We start from the raw sequence: 24,162 nt of genomic DNA, 5'->3' as shown, positions 1-24,162 counted from the left end.
ACTGGAGGAGAGTCTGACCAGGCCTACCTGTTGGAAGATGGAGAGAGCTGTGAGCTTGTGGAGCTAGTTGAGAAAGAGGGAAAGGTGCTGTTCCACCATCCAGAACCTCTGCTATTGGACCCATGCAGCTCATCCAAGATTGGTGTATACAAATACCACAGGAGAAACACAATTGTAAAATGGATACCGACCACGGAGATCCACGGAGATCTGGCAGAGGGCCATACGAGTGGACAGAGGACAGAAGACCACTTTTGTGTCAGTGCTACACCAGGTCTGAAGATGCCTGCTGTAGAGACTAACACACACAAACACAGTGGCTGACTTAGCTGAGATCTTGACAGGTGGAAGGTGTTCCAATGCCACTAGTGGCACAAAAGTGGGCCTGACAGAGCTGACTGCTGAAGATGCAAAGTTGGAACTCTCTGGAGAGGAGATGCCACTCTTAGACACACAGGAAGACGTGCCACTGCCCAGTGACTCTCAGAACTCACCACATTTTTGAGATGCCTGCTGTGGAGACTGACACAAACACGGTGGCTGGCCTAGCTGAGATCTTGACGAATAGAAGATGTTCCACTGTTGGAGGTAGGTACTGTTGGACCAATTTATTGTCATTTTGGCCTCCATTGAATTCATTAACAGTGCCCCACAAACAGTCCTAGTCAGGCTTGTGAAATTGCTAATGTTTTCCACTTTTCAGATAGGTACTAGTTGTCCTTCCCTTAATGTTCTTCTATCTTTTTAGATGACTTTCCAAAATCTGTGAAGTGGTCTAAGGTTCCGGAAGGGAAGTCAGCAGTTGAAAGCGTGGATGAAACGTTACCTGACAAAAGGCCAGTGAAAAGACAGAGGGAATACAGAGACAGCAGCTGTGATGAGGGTATGACACAAACTGATCTGGTAACAGATCAATACACCCACTGAATCTGATCTGGTCTCTGTAACCCTTAACCCTGACTGCATTTTTGACCAAAGTATCCTGTATGCTATTTATGTTGATTAGTCCGTTCATGAAATGGACAAAGATGTATATGTACCCGTGAAGAACTACTGATTCATCACAGTATCTTGTTCGTGTAAAAAGGTGATTCTCCACAGAATGTTGACAATTCACACTACTACTAGGCCTATTTGAAAAATCCAATACAGCCATTGATGGACCCTCAACATCTTGCTACCTGGCAGCAGACAATATCTTAGATACAGACTACTCCCAGACAGACATGTTGCATGGTATTAATATTTTTTGCTATACTGTGTCATTATTTTCAGTGTCTGGAAGTGTCTGTCATCAACACAGGAAAAGTAGCCTACTGGCCTAGTGATTATTACAGTTGGAATTCTGCCATCATCTAGCTGTCAGTGGATAATGACATGATTTCAAACTTTTAAAGCTGCAATATGTACATTTTTGGATGCGACCTTACCAAATTCACATAGAAATGTGTGTTAGAGATCTGTCCTTCTCATTTAAAGCAAGTCTAAGAAACGGTAGAGCTGTTCAATGTGCGCTATTTCTATACTAACTTTCCTTACATTTTGTTGTTGCATCTTTTACTTTCGGTTATGTACACCAGCTTCAAACAGCTGAAAGTACAATATTTTTGGTTATGGAAAATATATCTAACAGCAGTCAGATATTCAAATTTTAGCAACCAGGAAATGGAGGAGTAATTTCTGCATATTGAAACAGAGACCCAAAACACCATTCTGAGATGGCAAGTACACAGCCACCCAGCAAACAGCTCCTTCCCTGGCACCAGAGATTAAATTAATTAATGGTATTTTAACCTTTTATTTGAGTTTTATTTTAATTAACCTGGAACTTAGATACTAGTAAGAGTGACAATGACTGTGAAATTGTTCATCTACTTTGAAGACCCAAATTGTCCAAAACATGTTACTGTACCAAAAGTATGTGGACATCTGCTCGTTAAACATCTCATTTGAAAATCATGCAAAAGGGTCCCCCTTTTGCTGCTATAACAGCCTCTACTCTTCTGGGAAAACTTTCCACTAAATGTTGGAACATTGCTGCAGTGGCTTTCTTCCATTCAGCCACAAGAGCGTTCGTGAGGTCGAGCAGTCGGCATTCCAATTCCATCCCAAAGGTGTTCGATGGCGTTGAGGTCAGGGCTCTGTGCAGGCCAGTCAAGTTCTTCCACACCAATTTCAACAAACCATTTCTGTATGGACCTTGCTTTATGCACGGGGGCATCGTCATGCTGAAACGGGAAAGGGCCTTCCCCAAACTCAGTCCTTCTCAAATAGTGGGGTGCGCCCCCCTGGGGGGGCTTGGAGCGATGCCGGGGGGGCGCGTGTGACCCCGGGGAACATGCTTTTTTTTGACACAGGGAGTAGGGTTTTTTTGCAGAGCACAGAGCAGGAGATATGAAGTGCAGATAACAAACCCTTAAGAGACACCATGGAAAGATATTTAACAGGGAAGAAAAGAAAGGCGGAGAGAGACGGAGATCATGAGACAAACGTAAGTCTCCCGAAAGCTACGACGAGGAAATATGACGAAGCGTATGTAGCGCTTGTCTTCACTGTGGTGGGAGACAAGGAAAGACCGGTATGTTTACTGTGTCTAAAAATGTTGGCAGCGGACAGCATGAAGCCAAATAAATTAAGGCGTCACAAAGACATTACACCCCAATCACGCTGATAAGCCGCTTTAGTTTTTTTCATCGAAAACGTGCCGAATATTGACAACAATCGTCCCGCTTTGTGAATGCTACTTCAGTAAACCAGCGAGCACTGTTAGCATCATTTAAGGTGGCGTACCAAATTGCTCAGTGCAAAAAAAAACACTCCATTGCAGAGGAGCTGATACTGCCTGCAGCATTAGACATGGTCTCTGTCATGCTGGATGTTGCAAGTGCTGCAAAAATAAAAACTATCCCTCTGTCCAATGACACTGTTGCCAGACGTATAAATGACATTGCTAACGGTCTTAAAGAACAGCTGGTAGATAAACTCAAAGACAAACGTTTTGCCTTACAGTTCGATGAAGCAACTGACAGCAACAAAGACGGTTTGTTTATCGCTTACGTACGTTTTGACATGACAAACACCCTGTGTGAGGATCTACTTTTTTGTAAATATGTCAGAGACAGAGCCACAGCTGAAGAGCTATTCAAAATGCTGGACTGCTTCCTGACTGAGAATGGGCTAAAGTGGGAGAATTGCATTGGTGTTTGCAGTGATGGTGCACAGATCATGGCAGGGATGAGAAAAGGAATTTGGGCACTCATCAAGAAGGCCTCACGTAATGCTGAATGGACACACTGTGTTATACACAGAGAAGCACTGGCATCAATGCAACTTTCCTCTGAATTAAGTGAGGTTATGACTGACATTGGAGGTGTCGTCAATTTTATAAAGACCAGACCACCAAAAACAAGAGTCTTCTCTGCTATCTGTGAGGAGATGGGAGCTGAACATCAAGCTGTGCTGTTTCACAGTGAAGCAAGGTGGCTGTCACGAAGAAAAGTCTTGTCCCGAGTTGTTGAGCTCAGAGAGCAGATAAGAATGTTTTCGGAGCAGAAGCACAAGTATGACCTCGCAGAACATTTTTGTGATGAGAACTTCCTGGCAAAATTGGCCTACCCGAGTGACATATTTGGAAAGCTAAATTAACTAAATCTACAGCTTCAAGGGAAAGATAAACACCTCCCTCAGGTCACAGACAAGATCAGCTCTTTCACTCGAAAGCTTGCAATGTGGGGCAGGCGACTTGATGAAGGAAACACTGATTCATTTGAGAACCTGCATGAATTTGTTGACACTACTGACTATGATGCCACCTCAGTGATTCCATATATTAAGGAGGACATTTCATCACTGATGGGATTCTTTAAAAAGTACTTCCCTGAAAACAGTTCCCAAAATGACTGGGTGAGAGATCCTTTCAATGCACCAGTTCCAACTGGTTTCAGCTCTGCAGAGGAGGACAAGTTCATTGATATGACGTCTGACTACACATTGAGACTGAGGTTCACATCACAGACACTGAGTGAATTCTGGCTGAGTGTAGAGAGGCAGTATCCACTCTTAGGGCAGAGGACCATGGGCATTCTTCTTCCTTTTGCAACATCTTATATTTGTGAGACTGGCTTCTCTGCTGTTGCTGCACTGAAGACCAAGTACAGGTCCCAGCTAAACATTGAGCAGGAGCTGAGAGTTGCAGTATCATGCTTCAAACCCCGCTTCGAAAAGCTATGCTCTGCAAAACGTACTCATTGTAGCCATTAATCCTGACCTCCTCATTTTGATTTTTAAAAATCAGCACAAATTGCTTTATTCATTTTTGTTTTTTAGGTCAAAGTGTTTCATATATTGTGCTCCTGAGTTAATGTTGCTGATCAATTCAATTTGAATGTATTATTATTTATTGATTATATTTCATTTTATTTTTCAGTATCAAATGGTAAAAAAAAATTTTCAGTTTAAATAAGAATTGAATTTTTAATTTCAGGCAAATTGATGCACTTTAAGTCTTTTCTGTTACAGACTAAAAAACAATGTTAATAAAGTTATTCTTTGTTGTAAGTTGATCTATATTTCTTTCTTTTTTCTTTTTTTTCTTTTCTTTAATGTTAATAAGGATACAATGTTAAGCAGAGGTGTATTTATAACAATTTTAAAGACAAATTATACTATTTACAGTTGCGGCGGAGAGTTGGGGGGCGCAAAATGTTGACTTCTTCCTGGGGGGGGGGGGGAATAATTGAGAAGCACTGCCCAAACTGTTGCCACAAAGTTGAAAACAGAATCGTCTAATGCCATTGTATGCTGTAGCGTTAAGATTTCCCTTTGCTGAAACTAAGGGGCCTAGCCCGAACCATGAAAAAACAGCCCCAGACCATTATTCCTCCTCCACCAAACTTTAAAGTTGGCAGTATGGATTGGGGCAGGCAATGTTCTCCTGGCATCCACCTAATCCAGATTCGTCCATTGAACTGCCAGATGGTGAAGCGTGATTCCTCACTCCAGAGAATTCCGCTTCCACTGTTCTAGAGTTCAATGGCGGCAAGCTTTACACCACTACAGCCAACAGTTGGCATTGCGCATGGCGATCTTAGGCTTGTGTGCAGGAGCTGTGCTATGGAAACCCATTTCATGAAGCTCCGTCTTGTGCTGACGTTAATTTCAGATGCAGTTTGGAACTGTGTAGTGAGTGTTGCTACCGATTACAGACAAATTTTACGCGCTTCAGCACAAAGCAGTCCCGTTCTGTGAGCTTGTGTGTGGCCTACCACTTAGGGCTGAGCCGTTGTTGCTCCTAAATGTTTCCACTTCACAATAACCGCACTTACAGTTGACCGGGACAGCTCTAGCAGGGCAGACATTTTACAAACTGACTTGTTGGAAAGGTGGCATCTTATGACCGTGCCACATTGAAAGCCACTTAGCTATTCAGTAAGGCCATTCTGTTGCCAATGTTTGTCTATGGAGATTGCTTGACTGTGTGCTCGATGTTATAGCCCAGTGTCCCTGCTCATCTGAGTGAACATGCCTTAGACATGCTGGAAGGAGGCATGAGGACTGCAGATGTGGCCAGGGCAATAAATTACAATGTCTGTACTGTGAGACGCCTAAGACAGTGCTGCAGGGAGACAGGACGGACAGCTGATCGTCCTTGCAGTGGCAGACCACGTGTAATAACACCTGTGGGTGTTATTACACCAGTGGGACAGGTACAGAATGGCAACAACAACTGCCCGCGTTACACCAGGAAAGCACAATCCCGCCATCAGTGCTCAGACTGTCCTCAATAGGCTGAGAGAGGCTGGACTGAGGGCTTGTAGGCCTGTTGTAAGGCAGGTCCTCACTAGACATGACCGGCAACAACATCGCCTATGGGCACAAACCCACCGTCGCTAGACCAGACAGGACTGGCAAAAAGTGCTCTTCAATGACGAGTCACGTTTTTTTCTCACCAGGGGTTATGGACGGATTTGCGTTTATCGTCGAAGGAATGAGCGTTACACCAAGGTCTGTACTCTGGAGCGGGATCGATTTGGAGGTGGAGGGTCCGTCATGGTCTGGGGTGGTGTGTCACAGCATCATCGGACTGATCTTGTTGTCATTGCAGGCAATCTCAACGCTGTGCGTTACAGGGAAGACATCCTCCTCCCTCATCTGGTACCCTTCCTGCAAGCTCATCCTGACATGACCCTCCAGCATGACAATGCCACTAGCCATACTGCTCATTCTGTGCGTGATTTCCTGCAAGACAGGAATGTCAGTGTTCTGCCATGGCCAGCGAAGAGCCTGGATCTCAATCCCATTGATCACGTCTGGGACCTGTTGGATCGGAGGGTGAGAACTAGGGACATTCCTCCCAGAAATATCCGGGAACTTGGTGGAAGAGTGGGGTAACATTTCACAGCAAGAACTGGAAAATCTGGTGCAGTCCATGAGGAGGAGATGCAGCGCAGTACTTAATGCAGCTGGTGGCCACACCAGATACGGACTGTTACTTTGATTTTGACACCGTTGTTCATGGACACATTATTAATTTTCTGTTCGTCACATCTCTGTGGAACTTGTTCAGTTTGTGTCTCAGTTTTTGAATCTTATGTTCATACAAATATGTACACGTGAAGTTTGCTGAAAATGAACGTAGTTGACAGTGGGAGGATGTTTCTTTTTTTTGCTGAGTTTATAATACATGGATTTATTATACTTCTTAAAATGGAGATGTTTCAAAGATCTGTATCAGTGGCTTGTAGCTTCTATCTCAAGGCCATCAGACTGTTAAACAGCCACCACTAACATTGAGTGGCTGCTGCCAACACACTGACTCAACTCCAGCCACTTTAATAATGGGAATTGATGGGAAATTATGTAAAATATATCACTAGCCACTTTAAACAATGCTACCTAATATAATGTTTACATACCCTACATTATTCATCTCATATGTATATGTATATACTGTACTCTATATCATCTACTGCATCTTTATGTAATACATGTATCACTAGCCACTTTAACTATGCCACTTTGTTTACATACTCATCTCATATGTATATACTGCACTCAATACCATCTACTGTATCTTGCCTATGCCGCTCTGTACCATCACTCACTCATATATCTTTATGTACATATTCTTTATCCCCTTACACTTGTGTCTATAAGGTAGTAGTTTTGGAATTGTTAGCTAGATTACTTGTTGGTTATTACTGCATTGTCGGAACTAGAAGCACAAGCATTTCGCTACACTCGCATTAACATCTGCTAACCATGTGTATGTGACAAATAAAATTTGATTTGATTTGATTTGGAAGCCAGGAGACGCTAAATGTGTTTATGTTTTTTTTTTTTTTTTTTTATTTCACCTTTATTTAACCAGGTAGGCTAGTTGAGAACAAGTTCTCATTTGCAACTGCGACCTGGCCAAGATAAAGCATAGCAGTGTGAACAGACAACACAGAGTTACACATGGAGTAAACAATTAACAAGTCAATAACACAGTAGAGAAAAAAAGGGGAATCTATATACATTGTGTGCAAAAGGCATGAGGAGGTAGGCGAATAATTACAATTTTGCAGATTAACACTGGAGTGATTAATGATCAGATGGTCATGTACAGGTAGAGATATTGGTGTGCAAAAGAGCAGAAAAGTAAATAAATAAAAACAGTATGAGGTAGGTAAAAATGGGTGGGCTATTTACCGATAGACTATGTACAGCTGCAGTGATCGGTTAGCTGCTCAGATAGCAGATGTTTGAAGTTGGTGAGGGAGATAAAAGTCTCCAACTTCAGCGATTTTTGCAATTCGTTCCAGTCACAGGCAGCAGAGAACTGGAACGAAAGGCGGCCAAATGAGGTGTTGGCTTTAGGGATGATCAGTGAGATACACCTGCTGGAGCGCGTGCTACGGATGGGTGTTGCCATCGTGACCAGTGAACTGAGATAAGGCGGAGCTTTACCTAGCATGGACTTGTAGATGACCTGGAGCCAGTGGGTCTGGCGACGAATATGTAGCGAGGGCCAGCCGACTAGAGCATACAAGTCGCAGTGGTGGGTGGTATAAGGTGCTTTAGTGACAAAACGGATGGCACTGTGATAAACTGCATCCAGTTGGCTGAGTAGAGTGTTGGAAGCAATTTTGTAGATGACATCGCTGAAGTCGAGGATTGGTAGGATAGTCAGTTTTACTAGGGTAAGTTTGGCAGCGTGAGTGAAGGAGGCTTTGTTGCGGATTGATTTTCGATTGGAGATGTTTGATATGAGTCTGGAAGGAGAGTTTACAGGAAATATTAAATATTTACTAAATAAATAAAAAATATTTTAAAAAGTTACACACAAAATAACAATAATGAAGCTACAGTATATACGGGGTTTTTGGTACTGATTCAATGTGCGAGTCAATGTGCGGGGGTACAGGTTAGTCAAGGTAATTGAGTTAATATGTACATGTAGGTAGGGGTAAATTGACTATGCATAGATAATAAACAGCGAGTAGCAGCAGCGGGACGGGGTCAATGCAAATAGTCTGGGTGGCCATTTGATTAATTGTTTAGCAGTCTTATGGCTTGGGGGTAGAAGCTGTTAAGGAGCCTTTCGGACCTAGACTTGATGCTCCGGTACCGCTTGCTGTGCGGTTGCAGAGAGAACAGTCTGTGACTTGGGTGGCTGGAGTCTTTGGCATTTTTTTGGTCCGTTCTCTGACACCACCTATTATAAAGGTCCTGAATGGCAAGAAGCTTCGCCCCAGTGATGTACTGGGCCGTATGCACTAACCTCTGTCGCGCCTTACGATCGGATGCTGAGCAGTTGCCATACCAGGCGGTGATGCAACCAGTCATGATCCTCTCCATGGTGCAGCTGTAGAACTTTTTGAGGCTCTGGGGACCCATGCCAAATCTTTTCATTCTCCTGAGGGGGAATAGGCGTTGTTGGGCCCTCTTCATGACTGTCTTGGTGTGTTTGGACCATGATAGTTTGTTGGTGATGTGGACAACAGGGACCTTGAAGCTCTTGACCCACTCCACTGCACCCCGTCGATGTGAATGTGGGCTGATTTATCGGCCCGTCAGGAAGTCCAGGATCCGGTTGCAGAGGGAGGTGTTTAATCCCATGGTCTTTAGCTTAGTGATGTGCTTTGTGGGTACTATGGTGTTGAACGCTGAGCTGTAGTCAATGAACAGCATTCTCACATAGGTGTTCCTTTTGTCCAGGTTGGAAAGGGCAGTGTGGAGTGCGATTGAGATTGTGTCATCTCTGAATCTGTTGGAGTGGTATGTGAATTGGAGTGGGTCCAGGGTTTCCGGGATGATGGCGTTGATGTGAGTCATGACCAGCCTTTCAAAGCACTGCTTGGCTGCAGACATGAGTGGTACAGGGCGATAGTGATTTAGGCAGGTTACCTTGCCGTTCTTGCGCACAGGGACTATGGTGGTCAGCTTGAAACATGTAGGTATTACAGACTCGGTCAGGGAGAGGTTGAAAATGTAAGTGAAGATACTTGCCTTTTTGTCTGTGCATGCTCTGAGTACACGTCCTGATAATCCATCTGGCCCAGCGGCCTTGTGAATGTTGACCTGTTTAAAGTTCTTACTCACATTGGCTACGGAACAGCTGGTGCTCTCATGCATGCTTCAGTGTTGCTTGCCTTGAAGCGAGCATAGAAGGCATTAACTCGTCTGTTAGGCTCGCGTCACTGGGCAGCTCGCGGCTGGGTTTCCCTTTGTAATCCGTAATAGTCTTAGTCCTGAATTGACGCTTTGCCTTTGATTGTTTGTCTGAGAGTATATCAGGATTTTTTTCATCGATGCACTTATTCATGAAGCCGGTAACTGAGGTGGTATACTCCTCAATGCCATGGGATGAATCCTGGAACATATTCCAGTCTGTGCTAGCAAAACAGTTCTGTAGTTTAGCATCTGCGACATCTGACCACCTCCGTATTGAGTGAGTCACTGTTATTTCTCTGCTTAAGTTTTTGCTTGTAATTAGGAGGATAGAATTATGGTCAGATTTGCCAAATGGAGGAAAAGGCAGAACTTTGTACACGTATCTGTGTGTGGAGTAAAGGTAGTCGAGAGTTGCTTTTCCTCTGGTTGCACATGTGACATGCTGGTAGAAATGAGGTAAAACAGATTTAAGTTTTCCTGCAATAAAGTACTGCATTTTGTAGTCATTGAGGCAATCATTTACTATTCAATATATATTTTAAACCTTTGTGTACAGTATCTCAAACAGACACACTACAGGTTTTCATTCAAAAAGTGAAGGTCATTAAAGAAACACAACAAGAGATCCTCCTTCATTTGTGAAAGATGTGGGCTGCTAAACAAGGAGACCTGGCCTGGCCATGTAACAGTTAGTTCTGACTGAGTTTCAATATCCCCATATCACCCCTTGGCCCGATAATTATTTAGAAAATGGGTCATGAAATAAATCAACTAGGCTCACCAATTTGCCATCAACATTAGTCTACTTCCTCAATGGCCAATGAGCACAAATGTGTGGCTGGCACACAGCTCTGTTGTCTGCCACAACTTTATGGCGGTAAAACAATTTCACAAGTGTGCAAATACTGACATCAAACCTGTTGTCTTAAAAACGTTATGCCCTTTCCCAACAGCATTTCTGATTCAATTCCTGTTACGTTGCAGACTCATCATCTCAGCCTTATAGCTGGGTCCAACCCCGGAAGAGTGTACAAGGAGGGTGATGAGGACCCTCACAACGAGCCAAGTTTGGAGGCTCTATACTGTAGCCTGAAAGAGAAACGGGGGGAAATTGCACTTACTGTAAAAACATGAGTGTGTGCAATGCTATCAAACGTGAGTTCAATTACAAAACAGTTACTTCACAGCAAGCCATGGTAATAGATTCTTCCCAAACACAGATTACGCCTTGCTCCTTTATGCTGGACTAGGGCTGTTACGGTGAACGAATTGCCGCCACACTGGCAGTCACGAGTCATGACCTCAGTCAAAAACCACGTGATAATTTAGTTATGGTAACTAGGCTTCTCCAAAACTGCGCTCTGATGCCGCCAATGGCCATTAGTAGCCTACCAAACTTGCTAACTGCCAGTTGCTAATGGTCTGGTACTCAGTGCTCTATTGTCCCCACAATCACTCGGACATCAATGGAAATGAAATCGAAAATCTAATCAAACACTTCACAAGAGCCCATAAACCCATGTTGCGCAACATTCCTATAGGCTATGCAATAGTTTTGATGGTGTCTATTAAAAAGAGGATCCCATCAGCTTTCTATAGGAGAGGCCTACTATATTTATTTCTTAACTTCCCTAAAACTAAGCACATTGCTTTGCTTTCCAACCGGCTGGCATGAAAATTAACTGCGAGAAAAGCGTCCTCCATTCGCTATTGAAGTGCATAGGATGACATATTTTTTTCCCTGCCCCCCTTGCTGAAGGAGAGAGAGAGACACAGCTGAATGTGAGTTCTCACATTTTTCAAGATGTTTTTTTACTAAAAGATAGATTTGGAGTTAGATAAACTTAGATTTTTCGGCAGGGACATGTATGGGATGCTATCCACCACAGCATAACCTTCACTCCAGATCAAAACACCAAACCTATAACCTAATTTTGGACAGAATTACCTGGAAGGATTAATACTGCCAAGGACACCATCCAACCTGGAACTGAGACAGACCAGACACAACTTCAATTAGCACAGATGTGTGAAGTGAGAGGTGTCTGTCAATTCATAAGGGATTGTATGACCCTTATTTGTATAAAATGGACAGAGCCCATTCTTAAAGTCAACCAGCAGCTTTTATTCACGAGTACTGCCCATTACACATTTTACCACAGGTGATAAACTGAAAATGACGTCATTAGTTTCAGTACTAGCCCGTGTCATCTCCGCTCTAGTACAATGGCTGTATGGTTCTCACATGTCTCTCCCTATTAAGATAATATATGACCGAGCCAAGGTAAGCTTGTGTAGATAAGCCTTCTAGCCAGTCTGGCTATAAGTTCATTAATTTCTACCATGGTACAGACAGACATTGTTCTAATTCTTGATTATATTTACACACATTATATTCAGTACTAGGATTAAAAAGAAAATTCATACATATACAGTAACATAATAGTATTCTGATTAGTACATATACAGTAACATAATAGTATTCTGATTAGTCAGTCCTGATTTAAATTTATACATAATTAGTCATCATTGATAAAAATTCCCTTAACAGTGTCAAAACCTTTAAACCCAAAAAATGGCAGGCTAGCCGACCCAAATCCAGAGTCCTTGAAGCCCCCTCCTGCTGTTCAGAGACCATCCACTGGCATTTTCTACAAGAAATCTGCCTCCAGAAATAAAAGCTTCTCCCAAGTGGGTGTGACACCTACTCCTGTTGCCTGCTGCACTGCTGCTTGGATTCCACCTGGCGATCTGTTCACCGTCTGCCCTGGTTGTCTCCCCCTGTCTGGTACAGGTACCCCACCACACTCCTGCCTGTTTCCCAAGCTTTCGCTCGCCTCCAGCACACAGGCACTGTTGAGTGACTCTGAACTTGGCTAGCCCTAAGTCGTTATATTTTTTTCTTATGCATTTTGCTATTTGCCTCATATTGACTATGAACTTCCTTGTTTACCCAACCGTGGGACAGACTATGTTTGTTCCCACACTGGGGACTCTGACTCTCTATTGGTTACACAGACTTTTGGCCTCCCATCCTATTCTAACCACCTCTCGCCAGCTTTGTATTCATGTTACCAGATGAAATTTGCTGTACAATATGATCTTGTTGCCATCTAATGCACATTCACATGTCATAAATCAACACGGCAGAGCTCTCCCTGTCCTCTGCCGTGCCCTGATTGTATTACCGCTGATGATATCTGAAAATGTGCATGTACACCCTGGCCCGTCTACTGTTGCTAGCCCAAATTTTGACTTGTGCTCTATCTGCTTCACTGATTTCTGCTGGGTTTTCTGTCTGGGTTTTCTGCACATTAACACAAGAAGCTTATTACCTAAAAATTGATCAATTGAAAGTGTGGGTTCACAGCTCCAATTCAGATGTGTTGGTCATTACTGAGGCGTGGTTAAGAAAGAGTGTTTTGAATACTGATGTTTACCTTTCTGGTTATAAACTTTTTTGGCAAGACAGATCTTCTAACAGTGGGGGAGTGGCAATCTTTACCAAGAATCACCTTCAGTGCTCGGTTGTGTCCGCAAAGTCTGTCCCCAAACAATTTGATTTGCTGGTTTTAAGCATTAAACTTTCAAATAGCTCTTTGTTGACTGGTGCTGGGTGCTATCGTCCTCCATCTGCACCCTACCTGCCCTAAGCTCTCTCCTGGTCTGAATTTGTCCTGCTAGCTAACCTAAACTGGGACATACTTAAACCACCTGACCAAGTCCTAAAGCAATGGGACTTCCTAAATCTTACTCTGATTATTATCAACCCCACAAGGTATGAGCCCAAACACCCAGAAAAGGCTACCCTCCGTAATGTTATACTCACAAATAATCCTGATAGGTATCAGTCTAGTGTTTTATGTAATGACATTAGTAATCCCTGTTTTACAGCCTGCGTTTGTAATGGCTGCTAAGAGAAACAACCTGTCCTGATTTGTCATAAATGCTTGCTAAAAAACTTTAATGAGCAAGCCTTCCTTCATGACCTGGCCTCTGTAAATTGGTATAGAATCAGCTTGATCCCCTCTATTGAAGACGATTGAAGACGCTTGGACCTTCTTTTTTGATATTTTCAGTGATATTGTTAACAAACACACCCCAGTAAAAAAAATAGAATTAAAAACAGGTTCAGCCCCTGGTTCGACTGTGATCTGGCAGAGTTACTCCGCCTCAAGAATTGCATTTTGCTCAGCACACGCATACTCAGGCTGACTGGCTCTCATTCAGGCAAATGAGAAATAAGTGCACTCAGGCTATCCGGAAGGCCAAAGTTAGTTACTTTAAGGAGCAGTTCTCTCTCTGTGGGTCTAACCCCAAGAAGTTCTGGAAAACGTTTAAAGACCTGGAGAAAAAACCCTCCTCCTAACAGCTGCCCATGTCCCTTAAAGTTGATGATGTGGTTGTTACTGACAAGAAGCACATAGCTGAGCTTTTTAGTCAACACTTAATTGAGTCAGGATTCCTATTTGACTCAGCCATGCCTCCTTGCCCATCCAACATTTCCTCATCTCCCACCCCTTCTAATGCAACTAGCCCTGATGCTCCTCCCTCTTTTCCCCTGTCCCGTTACAAAGCTTCTCCCTGCAGGCGGTCAAATGAGTCCGAGGTGCTAAAGGAGCTCCTTAAACTTGACCCCCAAAAAACATCTGAGTAAGATGGTTTAGACCCTTTCTTCTTTAAGGTTTCTGCCCCTATAATCGCCAAGCATATATCTGACCTTTTTAACCTGTCTCTCCTCTCCAGGGAGGTTCCCATTGCTTAGAAGGCAGCCACGGTTCGTCCTTTATTTAATGGGGGAGATCAAGCTGATCCTAACTGTTATAGGCCTATTTCTATTTTGCCCTGTTTATCAAAGGTGTTGGAAAAACGTGTCAATAATCAACTGACTGGCTTTCTTGATGTCTATAGTATTGTCTCTGGTATGCACTCTGGTGTCCGCTCAGGTGATGATGTCACCATTGCCCTTGATTCTAAGCATACCTCTCTCAAAGAGTGCAGTGTATAAAGTCAGAACATCTGTTGTCTCAACCACTGCCTGTCAACAAGGGAGTACCCCAAGACTCGATCCTAGGCCCCACACTCTTCTCAATTTACATCAACAATGTAGCTCAGGCAGTAGGAAGCTCTCTCATCCATTTATATGCAGATGATACAGTCTTATACTCAGCTGGCCCCTCCCCAGATTTTGTGTTAAATGCTCTACAACAAAGCTTTCTTAATGTCCAAAAAGCTTTTTCTGCCCATAACCTTGTTCTGAACACCTCCAAAACAATGGTCATGTGGTTTAGTAAGAACAATGCCCCTCTCCCCTCAGGTGTGATTACTACCTCTGTGGGTTAGAGTACTTGGGAGTATGGCTGGACGGTACATTGTCCTTATCTCAGCACATATCAAAGGTGCAGGCTAAAGTTAAATCTAGACTTGGTTTCCTCTATCGTAATCACTCCTCTTTCACCCCAGCTGCCAAAATAACCCTGATTCAGATGGCCATCCTACCCATGCTAGATTATGGAGACATCATTTATAGATCGGTAGGTAAGGGTGCTCTCGAACGGCTAGATGTTCTTTACCATTCGGCCATCAGATTTTCCACCAATGCTCCTTATAGGACACATCACTGTACTCTATACTCCTCTGTAAACGGGTCATCTCTGTATACCCCTCGCAAGACCCACTGGTTGATGCTTATTTATAAAACCGTCTAGGCCTCACTCCCCCCTTTCTGAGATATCAACTGCTGCCCTCATCCTCCACATACAACACCCATTCTGCCAGTCACATTCTGTTAAATGTCCCCAAAGCACAAACAATAATGTTTGTACACTATTTTGTGCCTCTACCATCTTGTGCTGCTGCCATGTTGTGTTGCTACCATGTTGTTGTCATGTTGTTGTCCTAGGTCTCTCTTTATGTAGTGTTGTGTTGTCTCTCTTGTCGTGATGTGTGTTTTGTCCTATATTTTTATTTATCCTGCTAGGTTAGTTCTCATACCTACTAGGTTAGTTCTCCTAACCTCCCAGGTTAATTATCCTAACCAGCCTCTCCAGCATAGCTAAAATGTTACAAGGAAATAGCAATTAAGCAGCCACGCAAAACGATCTTGGCAACCAATCTGCCCAATTAGCTATGTTTTCAGTTATGTTGATCCTCTTATTTTGATCTTCCCACTTACACTCTCCACGTATACAGTTACCAGGGGAGAATGATGACTGCCCCATTTCATTGAAGCTACGGAAATTCAAGGTTGACCGCAGTACTGCAGGCATTGTTAGCAGAAAACATGATCCCCTATTACAGTGAATGGAAAAATTGCAATCTTTGTGGTCATTCTACCACAGCCACAATTTCAGGCTTTTTCTTTTGCTTTTTGGTCTCAATTTAAGGTTAGGGTTAGCAGTGTGGTTAAGGTTAGGGATAAGGTTAGGTTTAAAATCACATTTTAAGAAGATCATTTATAGAAATAGGCAGGGTTTATGACTGTGGCTGTGGTAATTAGTGACAACTGGTCAATCTTCGTGTAAATAAAAAAGTTTTGAAGACAATCAAGGTACCAATAATTGCTTCTAATAAGCCAGACGTATGTCCTTGAACCGATTATTTAAAAATATAAGGATATAAGGATAATAAAGTTGCTAATGGCAGCCTGCAGTACATCAGTCGGCCTTCAGCTTGAGTTACTCAATAAGAGGGGGCAGCACTCGTCACTTCCTGGAGTAGCTCAAACTGCACATGTTATGTCTCCATGAGACGCCATCTTAACCGACTTAATTTGGCTACAATGTGCTATTGAGTCTTCACATGAATGAAAGGTGTCACTTGATTGATGGCTTTGTCCATTCATACTGTATATACAGTCATTGCTCTCTTCCCCGGCCTCTATTTGGCAAATCTGACCATAATTCTATTCTCCTGATTCCTGCTTACAAGCAAAAACTAAAGCAGGAAGTACCAGTGACTCACTCAATATGGAAGAGGTCAGACGCTACGCTACAGGACTGTTTTGCATGCACAGACTGGATTATGTTCCGGGATTCATCTAATGGCATTGAGGAGTATAACACCTCAGTCATCAGTTTCATCAATAAGTCCATCGACGATGTCGTCCCCACAGTGACCGTACGTACATATCCCAACCAGAAGCCATTGATTACAGGCAACATCAGCATTGAGCTAAAGGCTAGAGCTGCCGCTTTCAAGGAGCGGAACACTAATCTGGACGCCAATAAGAAATCCCGCTATGCCCTAGATGAACCATCAAACAAGCAAAGCATCAATACAGGATTAAGATTGAATCCTACTACACCGGCTCGGACGCTCGTCGGATGTGGCAGGGTTTGAAAACTATTACGGACTACAAAGGGAAACCCAGACACCTGCTTCCCAGTGACCAGATGAGCAAAATGCCTTTTATGCTCGCTTCGAGGCAAGCAACACTGAAGCATGCACGAGAGCATCAGCTGTTCTGGATGACTGTGTGATAATGCTCTCGGTAGCCGATGTGAGCAAAACCTTTAAACAGGTCAACATTCACAAAGCCGCAGGGCCAGATGGATTACCAGGACGTGTACTCAAAGCATGCACAGACCAACTGGCAAGTGTCTTCATTGATATTTTCAACCACTCCCTGACAGTCTGTAATACCTACATGTTTCAAGCAAACCACCATAGTCCCTGTGTCTAAGGAAGCCAAGGTAACCTGCCTAAATGATTATCGTCCCGTAGCACTCACGTCGGTAGCCATGAAGTGCTTTGAAAGGCTGGTCATGGCTCACATCAAGAGCATCATCCCAGATACCCTAGATCCACTCCAATTCGCATACCGCCCCAACAGAGCCACAGATGACGCAATCTCAATCGCACTCCACACTGCCCTTTCCCACCTGGACGAAAGGAACACCTATGTGAGAATGCTGTTCATTGACTACAGCTCAGCGTTCAACACCATATTTCCCACGAAGCTCATCACTAAGCTAAGGACCCTGGGACTAAACACCTCCCTCTGCAACTGGATCCTGGACTTCCTGACAGTCCACCCCCAGGTGTTAAGGGTAGGCAACAACACGTCTGCCCCTGATCCCCAACACTGGGGCCCAGTGAAGAGGGCATGACAAAACCTTTTCACCCTCGGGAGACTGAAAAGATTTGGCATGAGTCCCTAGATCCTCAAAAAGTTCTACAGCTGCACCATCGAGAGCATCACCGTCTGGTATGGCAACTGCTCGGCATCTGACCGTAAGGCGCTACAGAGGGTAGTGCGTATGGCCCAGTACATCACTGGGGCCAAGCTTCCTGCAATCCAGGACTCCAGTCACCCAAGTCATAGACTGTTTTCTCTGTTAACGCACGACAATCGGTACCAGAGTGCCAAGTCTAGGACCAAAAGGCTCCTTAACAGCTTCTACCCCCAAGCCATATGACTGCTGAACAATTAATCAAATGGCCACCGGACTATCACATTGCCCCCCCCCCCCCCCCTCCATTTGTTTGTACACTGCTGCTACTCGCTGTTTATTATCTATGCAGTGTGGCACTGGTAACCCTTGTATATAGCCTCATTATTGTTATGTGATTGTGTTACTTTTGATATTTTTTTATTTTTATTTTGTTTATTTGGTAAATATTTTCTTAACTCTTCCTGAACTGCACTGTTGGTTAAGGGCTTGTAAGTAAACATTTCACGGTAAGGTCTACACTTGTTGTATTCGGCGCATGTGACAAATAAAGTTTGATTTGATTGGCAAAAGATACCAAAGATGGTGGATAAATGAAGATGGGTCACTTAGGCGGTTTACAATTGAAAAAAATGGTCAGTTCCAGTATACTTAATAACTGAATATATCTCCCATAGACACCAATGCAATAGCAGTTGGATCTGGTCTTAGATCATTGACTTTCATAGAACCAGAAAAAAAACTATACAGAAAAAAACATTGAATGGCTATCCATTTATCCATCCACATCATATGATGCTGCCTGCCGCTCTTTACAACAAAATGTAACAAAAAATTAAGGTATCATATTTCTCAGGTGAGTATTCACAGAGGAAGAGGCAAATGGCGAAGGTTGATTCTACCCTAAGTCTGACCATGCAGATGTTAAGCAGAACAAGTAAGGAGGTTTTGTATGGGGGGCAATGAGTGTCGAATTTGTTCAAGATAAAAGTGAATTCCAACAGTATTTTGATAGGTGAGGAATATTTTATTAAATTTAAGTTTTATAATGGTAGGTTGTTACGAGTATATTGATGTTTTCTACAAAAGATAATTACGTCTGACAGGGTTTTCCAAACTTGGTCCTGGGGACCCCAAGGGGTGTGTCACGATCGTCGTAAGGAGCGGACCAAAATGCAGCGTGGTATATGTTCATGATGATTTTTTAATTAAAGAAAGCACTGAATACAAACTATACAAAACAATAAACGAATCACAACCGTGCCGCTATACTGAGACCTGTGCTAACACAAGCAACTAACATAAACAATCACCCACAACCCAAAATGACAAAACAGGCTACCTAAATATGGCTCCCAATCAGAGACAACGACTAACACCTGCCTCTGATTGAGAACCATATCAGGCCAAACACAGAAACAGACAAACTAGACATCCAACATAGAATGCCCACTCAGATCACACCCTTACCAAACAAAACATACAAACATACAAAGCAAACTATGGTCAGGGTGTGACAGGGTGCATGTTTTGGTTTTGCCCAAGCACTACACAGCTGATCCAAATAATCAACTAATCATCGAGCTTTGATTATTTGAATCAGCTGTGTAGTGCTCGGCCAAAAATATAAATGTGCATCCCTTGGGGTCCCAGCAGTTTTGGAAAGACTGGGCTAGAATATTCCCTCCCACCTGCCTTTCGCCGATACGTATTTACATGGTTATAGCGGACAATCATCTTGTCAATATAATAAATAATCTTTTGTATTCATCCTGCAATCTACCTTGACGATGGTATGATTAACATGATGAGTTAAGTGTAGGCTTTATCCTGTGGAAGCGATTTCTTGAATATTGTGCAAAATAAAATACTAATTTAAACACTCATTACAAAGACCGCCCCCCGGCCGCAGGGTAATTTACTGACTCGTTTACAAGTTTCAACAAGAGGGTGGAACATGTGTTTCATGATGTCTATCGACTGATTTTGAGGAAAGCTAGTGTCCGTTTAACTGCAAGACAACCTTTTTTAACACGGCCGACACAAATGTTACATGGGTATAGCAAAGTCATGTGTGTGAGAGAGAGAGAGTCCTGTCTGACATTGGTACCGACTCTTCTGCTCTCCACCCCTAAGTACTTCAACAAAGATATAAGCACCAGAGCAGTGATTTCACAAGAGGAAGCAGTAGCAGACCAGAGTGAGAGAAGAAACTATGGCAGAGAACAAGATGGGGCAAAACATTGGGGCTGGGGCTGGAATTCTTGCCAAACGAGTACAAAAGTCATTGAATCGTGCTCAGGAAAAGGTAAGCAACAAGTTAGTGAACCGTGATATCTCTATGTTATCCTGAAATCAAGATTGCCACAATTCATTAGGCTACTCTACAACTACAAGCTTAGTCATTCGGGCTACTTGGAACTTAATGATGCTTAACTGTTGTTGGCCAGGGCCCGGTTTCCCAAAAAGCATCTTCAGGCTAAGTTCATTGTTAGAACCATAAGATGAAATTAGTTTTAAGATGCTTTGGGAAACCAGGCCCTGTTTATGTATTTTGGTCAGTGTGGAGGAACCTACTCTGAAAAGAGTTTACCAAGTTACCAATTAGTTCACACCAAAAGCAGTTAAGTTACACTAAAGCTACCACTACAAAAAAATATAGTTTACTTAACTAAAGTTACTGTGAAAAAGTAGTTCACTACATCCAAACTACTTTGTGAAAAATTATCATATATTGATCAGAACTGTCAGACTATAAATTGCAAGAACAGATCAATTTGGGGTCATATGTTAACAGAATTTGTGATTTATCCTATTAAACACAATAATTATGTTTCAAGTGAGAATTAGGCAGGTTTGATGCCGAAAAATAAAGGAAATTATTGCCAACTTCACACTCATATTTTCTTTTCTTTTTGCAAAAAAAGTTGTGTGTAGTTCCAGTAGGAAAAAAGTAATTAACTACTGAAAACACTACCTAGATTTGAATTTAGTTGAATTACCACCAAGCTACTGCAAAATCATAATCTACTGAATGTAGTTGATGTTGATATCTCAATGACCCCAGGTTAATTCCTCAAGACAAAAAAAACAACAGTTTAAATAATATTCCATTGACCTTTTATTGTGAACTAGCCTATATCAAGTTAGTTGTCTATCCCAACAGAAAGCATCCACATTAATGTTGTGCTCATCTGTTAATGCCATTTTGTTGATGTTGCTTGTGCAGCTGCATGTGGACACAAAATCTTTCACTTCCTGCCTCTGCATACACTTCCTCTCCCTCACTGCTCTTACTCGGTGGCTTTGTGGTTCACTTGGCCTTGCTGGCATACTGCTCTGCTAGTTTCACTTTGCTGCTGAAACCAACAACAAAAAAGGACAGGGAGCATGGTTTGAAATGTCTGTCAGATGAAATCGGTTCAATTGTGCCCATGTTCCATCCTATCATTTGGGGTCAACAACATATGTCCTTTTTGGGAAAGGGGAATAATATACATTTTGTTGGCCTGGGTTTGGAAAATAGTGAACGTTACACCAGTAAGTTACAATAGTTGTTTAGAATCATTATGGAATACAGTGTAGGGCCTAGATACTGTAAGTATCATGAAGGACATGAACCACCCGAGCCACGGCCTGTTCACCCCGCTATCATTCCGAAGGTGAGGTCAGTACAGGTGCATCAAAGCTGGGACCGAGAGACTGAAAAACAGCTTCTATCTCAAGGCCATCAGACTGTTAAATAGCCATCACTAGCCGGCTACCACCCAGTTACTCAACTCTGCACCTTTAAGGCTGCTGCCCTTTATACATAGACTTGGAATGACTGGCCACTTTAATACTGGAACACTAGTCACTTTAATAATGTTTACATCCTGCTTTACTCATCTCATATGTATATACTGTATTCTACTGTATTTTAGTCAATGCCACTCCAATATTGCTCATCCTAATATTTATGTATTTCTTAATTCCATTCTTTTAATTTTAGATTTGTGTATTGTTGTGAAATGTTAGATACTACAGCACTGTTGTAGCTAGGAACACAAGCATTTTGCTACCCCTGCAATATCATCCTCTAAATATGTGTATGTGACCAATACATTTTGAATTGAAGGGTGATTGTCAGTACCTCACGCAGGTCAACCTGAACAACGGTACAATACCTATTATAGATTCATGCCCATTAATGTTGATTGAATGAAAGCTGTGGATATATCAACAGCTTTTGTTTTTGTCCTGTCATAGGTCATGCAGAAGCTAGGGAAGAACATGGAGACTAAAGATGAACAGTTTGAGCTGTACTCCCAGAACCTTCTCAAACAACAGGTACCGATGAAGAAAAGCTCTACTTCAGTGTCATGCTGTTTCTGTCTCCCATGGTGAACTGCAACACTGATGCAATAGGTGTTTGTATTGATAAGCCCACTTTTTGTAACATGCTGTACTAGGCCTATATGAGTCATACTGACTGTTACTGTTGGTTGCTCAAGCCTCTCCATCCCCTAAAGGCCTTCCCACACTGTACGTCGGATGCAGTCTTTATTACATGTTACACTGTCAAATTCAAATCTTGATTATCAATCTGGCCAGATTGTACGATTTGATTCAGTTCTCTCGTCACATTCTGCAATTGTCATGCATTGCAAGGATACTTCAGCGAAGTAGGCTACATCAACTGCGTCAACTGGGCGTATCAAGCATGGCATCGAAAGGTGTCCTTGTCGGCAGTGTTCCTCCTATTGGTCAGTCACCCCAATCCCTGGTGACTCATATGAGCTCGTAACACTAGCCAAACTCCACGATAAAAGCTCAACATTTCTGACACTTTCAGAACGTTGTCGGAGCTTACAACACACATAGTGGTACATAATCATCAGATCTATATATACCCTGTCATACTGAATGAGAGAAGACGTCAGACAATCGTTTATGACCAAAAAACTTGCCCACGACGTGGACATTTTGTCTGGGACAGCAAAGCCGTGGCATAAGATGGAAAAATCTTTAAAATTTTTGTTTACATTATTCTTTTTTTAATGTAATTTCATTGACTTAAATGCTGTCAAATGGCCAACTGACTAGCCACTGGTTGGTCGCTCATTTGAAAAAGTACTGGAAAACCAGAGGTTGTTTTGTCTGCTAAATCAGTGGTTCCCAAACTGAGGGGCGCGAGGGTCCGGCATTAAATTTAGTCTTGAAAGTTGTAATAGTAGAATGCACAAGACACATCACTTCTTCTTGTCATGTTAGTTATTGCATACCTTAATTAAGAGCTATTTATAATTTGTCAGAAATGTCCAGATCAACTAGCTTTAAAACTGCAACATTTTTGTAAAAATCTCTCCACTAGGGCCTCCAATGTGGTGCAGCAGTCTATGGCACTGTACACATTGCTGGAGGCGTCACTATAACCCCGGGTTTTATCCCAGGCTGTGCGACAGCCGGCCGTGACCAGGAGACCCATGAGGCGGCTCACAATTGACACAGCATTGTCCGGGTTAGGGGTGGGTTTGGCTGGTCGGGATTTCCTTGTCCCATCGCGCTCTAGCGACTCCTTGTGGAGGGCCGGACACCTGCAAGCTGACTTTGGTTGCCAGTTGTACGGTGTTTCCACCAACACATTGGTGCGGCTGGCTTCCAGGTTAAGCGAGCAGTGTGTCAAGAAGCAGTGCGGCTTGGGAGGGTCGTGTTTCGGAGGACGCATGGCTCTCGACCTTCGCCTCTCCTGAGCCCGTACTGGATTTGCAGCGATGGGACAAGACTGTAACTACCAATTGGATATCACGAAATTGGGGGAGAAAAAGGGATAAAAGTACCCCAAAGAAATCTCTCCACCAACAAGAGGAATGTGAACAGTTTGTCATGAACAGCGCTTGTTCCCATAAATATAGACGTGGCGCGTGCGCTGGGGGGGGGCTGTTCCCCTATGCTGGAAGGGGGGCCCCCAGAGTTAAAAGGTTTGGGAACCCCTGTGCTAAATTACTGTTTTTGTGTTCACATAGAAATGTCCTCTGATAGATTCAGCTTGTAAAGTGCATTTGGAAAGCATTCAGACCATCACTTTTTCCACATTGTTACGTTATAGCCTTATTCTAAAATGTATTAAATAGTTTTCCTCGTCAATCTACATACAATACCCCATAATGACAAAGCAAAAACTGTTTTTTTTAGGAATAAAATAAATAACAGAGATCACATTTTACATAAGTGTTCAGACCCTTTACTCAGTACTTTGTTATGGCACCTTTGGCAGCTCTACAGACAATTCCTTTGACCTCATGGCTTGGTTTTCGATCTGACATGCACTGTCAACTATGGGACCTTATCA

General features: G+C 42.9%; 1 protein-coding gene across 4 annotated transcripts in view; it reads left to right on the top strand.

The window, feature by feature from the left end:
- Positions 1–502: 502 nt before the first annotated feature.
- LOC109891673 (bridging integrator 2) overlaps positions 503–24,162 on the top strand; it is a 43,948-nt gene continuing 20,288 nt past the window's right edge. Inside the window, exons 1-3 of one of the 4 annotated variants that reach the window (XM_020484204.2) lie at positions 503–588; positions 749–883; positions 22,080–22,160. In XM_020484204.2, coding sequence (XP_020339793.1) covers positions 878–883; positions 22,080–22,160 — 87 coding nt within the window. In that variant the 5' untranslated portion in view covers positions 503–588; positions 749–877. Of the gene's footprint in view, positions 589–748; positions 884–19,790; positions 20,140–22,079; positions 22,161–24,162 lie in introns of those variants that run through there. The other 3 variants (XM_020484193.2, XM_020484205.2, XM_020484200.2) reach the window with 3 other exon arrangements.

The sequence above is a fragment of the Oncorhynchus kisutch genome, linkage group LG1, assembly GCF_002021735.2.
Source record: "Oncorhynchus kisutch isolate 150728-3 linkage group LG1, Okis_V2, whole genome shotgun sequence".
NCBI classification, from domain to species: Eukaryota; Metazoa; Chordata; class Actinopteri; order Salmoniformes; family Salmonidae; genus Oncorhynchus; species Oncorhynchus kisutch.
This window is presented reverse-complemented; position numbering and strand designations above follow the sequence as displayed.